Source organism: Saccostrea echinata, unplaced genomic scaffold (assembly GCF_033153115.1).
Source record: "Saccostrea echinata isolate AGI-Se365-2 ecotype Australia unplaced genomic scaffold, CSIRO_AGI_Sech_v1 ptg000015l, whole genome shotgun sequence".
Taxonomy (NCBI): domain Eukaryota; kingdom Metazoa; phylum Mollusca; class Bivalvia; order Ostreida; family Ostreidae; genus Saccostrea; species Saccostrea echinata.
In genome coordinates, this window is record NW_026889764.1 from 7,021,002 (window position 1) to 7,022,234 (window position 1,233).

At 35.5% G+C, this 1,233-nt stretch overlaps 1 protein-coding gene across 1 annotated transcript; it reads right to left on the reverse strand.

Annotated features, from left to right (window-relative positions):
• Positions 1-493: 493 nt before the first annotated feature.
• Positions 494-982, reverse strand: LOC133188041 (putative nuclease HARBI1). The gene has a single exon (XM_061323432.1). It carries the CDS (start codon positions 980-982, stop codon positions 494-496), a length of 489 nt encoding a protein of 162 aa, XP_061179416.1.
• Positions 983-1,233: the final 251 nt, after the last annotated feature.

Genomic DNA, 1,233 nt, shown 5'->3' on the forward strand with positions numbered 1-1,233 from the left:
ATGGGGGTGGGGGGTTAGATTCATTGAATCTATAAGTGGATTTGTAGGCAGCTGCAATGAATAATTAATTTTTTGACCTTGTATTACGTTCATTAATGGCAATGTCTATTGGAGAAACAATCTTTTTTTTCTTCCATGACCATGATATATTGAATTTAAGTATTATTTGTTGTTATTATCTTTTAAGCTGTAAGGAAAAGAATGTTTGTGGCATATAGTCTTAATACATGGATTACAATGTAAATTTCATCAAAACATCTGTAAAGGACTTTTTACAGCTGACTTTAAATACCTGTCAAGATATATCTTACTCTTTTTGACATGTTCCATAGTTTTATTTACATAAAAAAACATATAAGTTCGATTTGACATCTTTTGTTGAGTTTTGTTACATTGTTATATTTTTCTGTATTAAATTGTATTGAACAGTTACTGTATTCTTTATTGAATATGATGTTTAAAAACATGATGCATTCATTCTGAAGTTAGCCTATCACAAAAGATTCCTGGCTATTTGATTACGTTTCTGTACACCCTGGGCTTCACAGTCCTGGATTCCTGGAACATTATAATTTGCTGCAATAACATCTTGCTGAATGAAATCGTCGACTTCATCATGGTTGAAAATGCAGACATTATGTAAAACACAAGAGGTCATGATAATTTTGACAGCATACTCAATTTTCTGGGTTTCCAGGAAACGCAATCGGCGGAATCTACCCTTCAGAAGAGCAAATGCTCTCTCAATTACCATTCTGTTGCTGGACAGGTAGTTGTTATAGCGGCGTTGCTCGTGTGTCAGGTGACCATTGTCTCGGTAGGGAGTGAGTAGCCATATTCTTAGTGGATAGGCTGCGTCAGCTATGATATGGTATATATTTGGAATCATTTGTAATCCATTTTCCCATAAATCGGAATTCCTAAGAACTCTTGCGTCGTGACAGCTTCCTGGAAATCCGGTAAATACATGAGTAAACATCATGTCTTCCTTGCATACCGCTTGTAACTGCAAGGAAGGAAATCCCTTCCTATTGATGTATGAATCTCCATGGTTTGTTGGTTTTGCTATTCTAATATGAGTCCCATCTAATGCACCAGCAATCCCTGGAAATCCGTTCTTTTGCTGGAAATTGCTTGCGATTTGATTTAATTCATTGGGATTGGGCCATTTTATAAATTTTGACTTGAGATGAGTTAGAATTGAATTCCTAACTCGGTCTCTAGCCCTGATTA

Coding starts and splice junctions, on each gene's coding strand:
- LOC133188041 (XM_061323432.1), bottom strand. CDS start 982: ATGATGTTTACTCATGTATTTACCGGATTTCCAGGAAGCTGTCACGAC.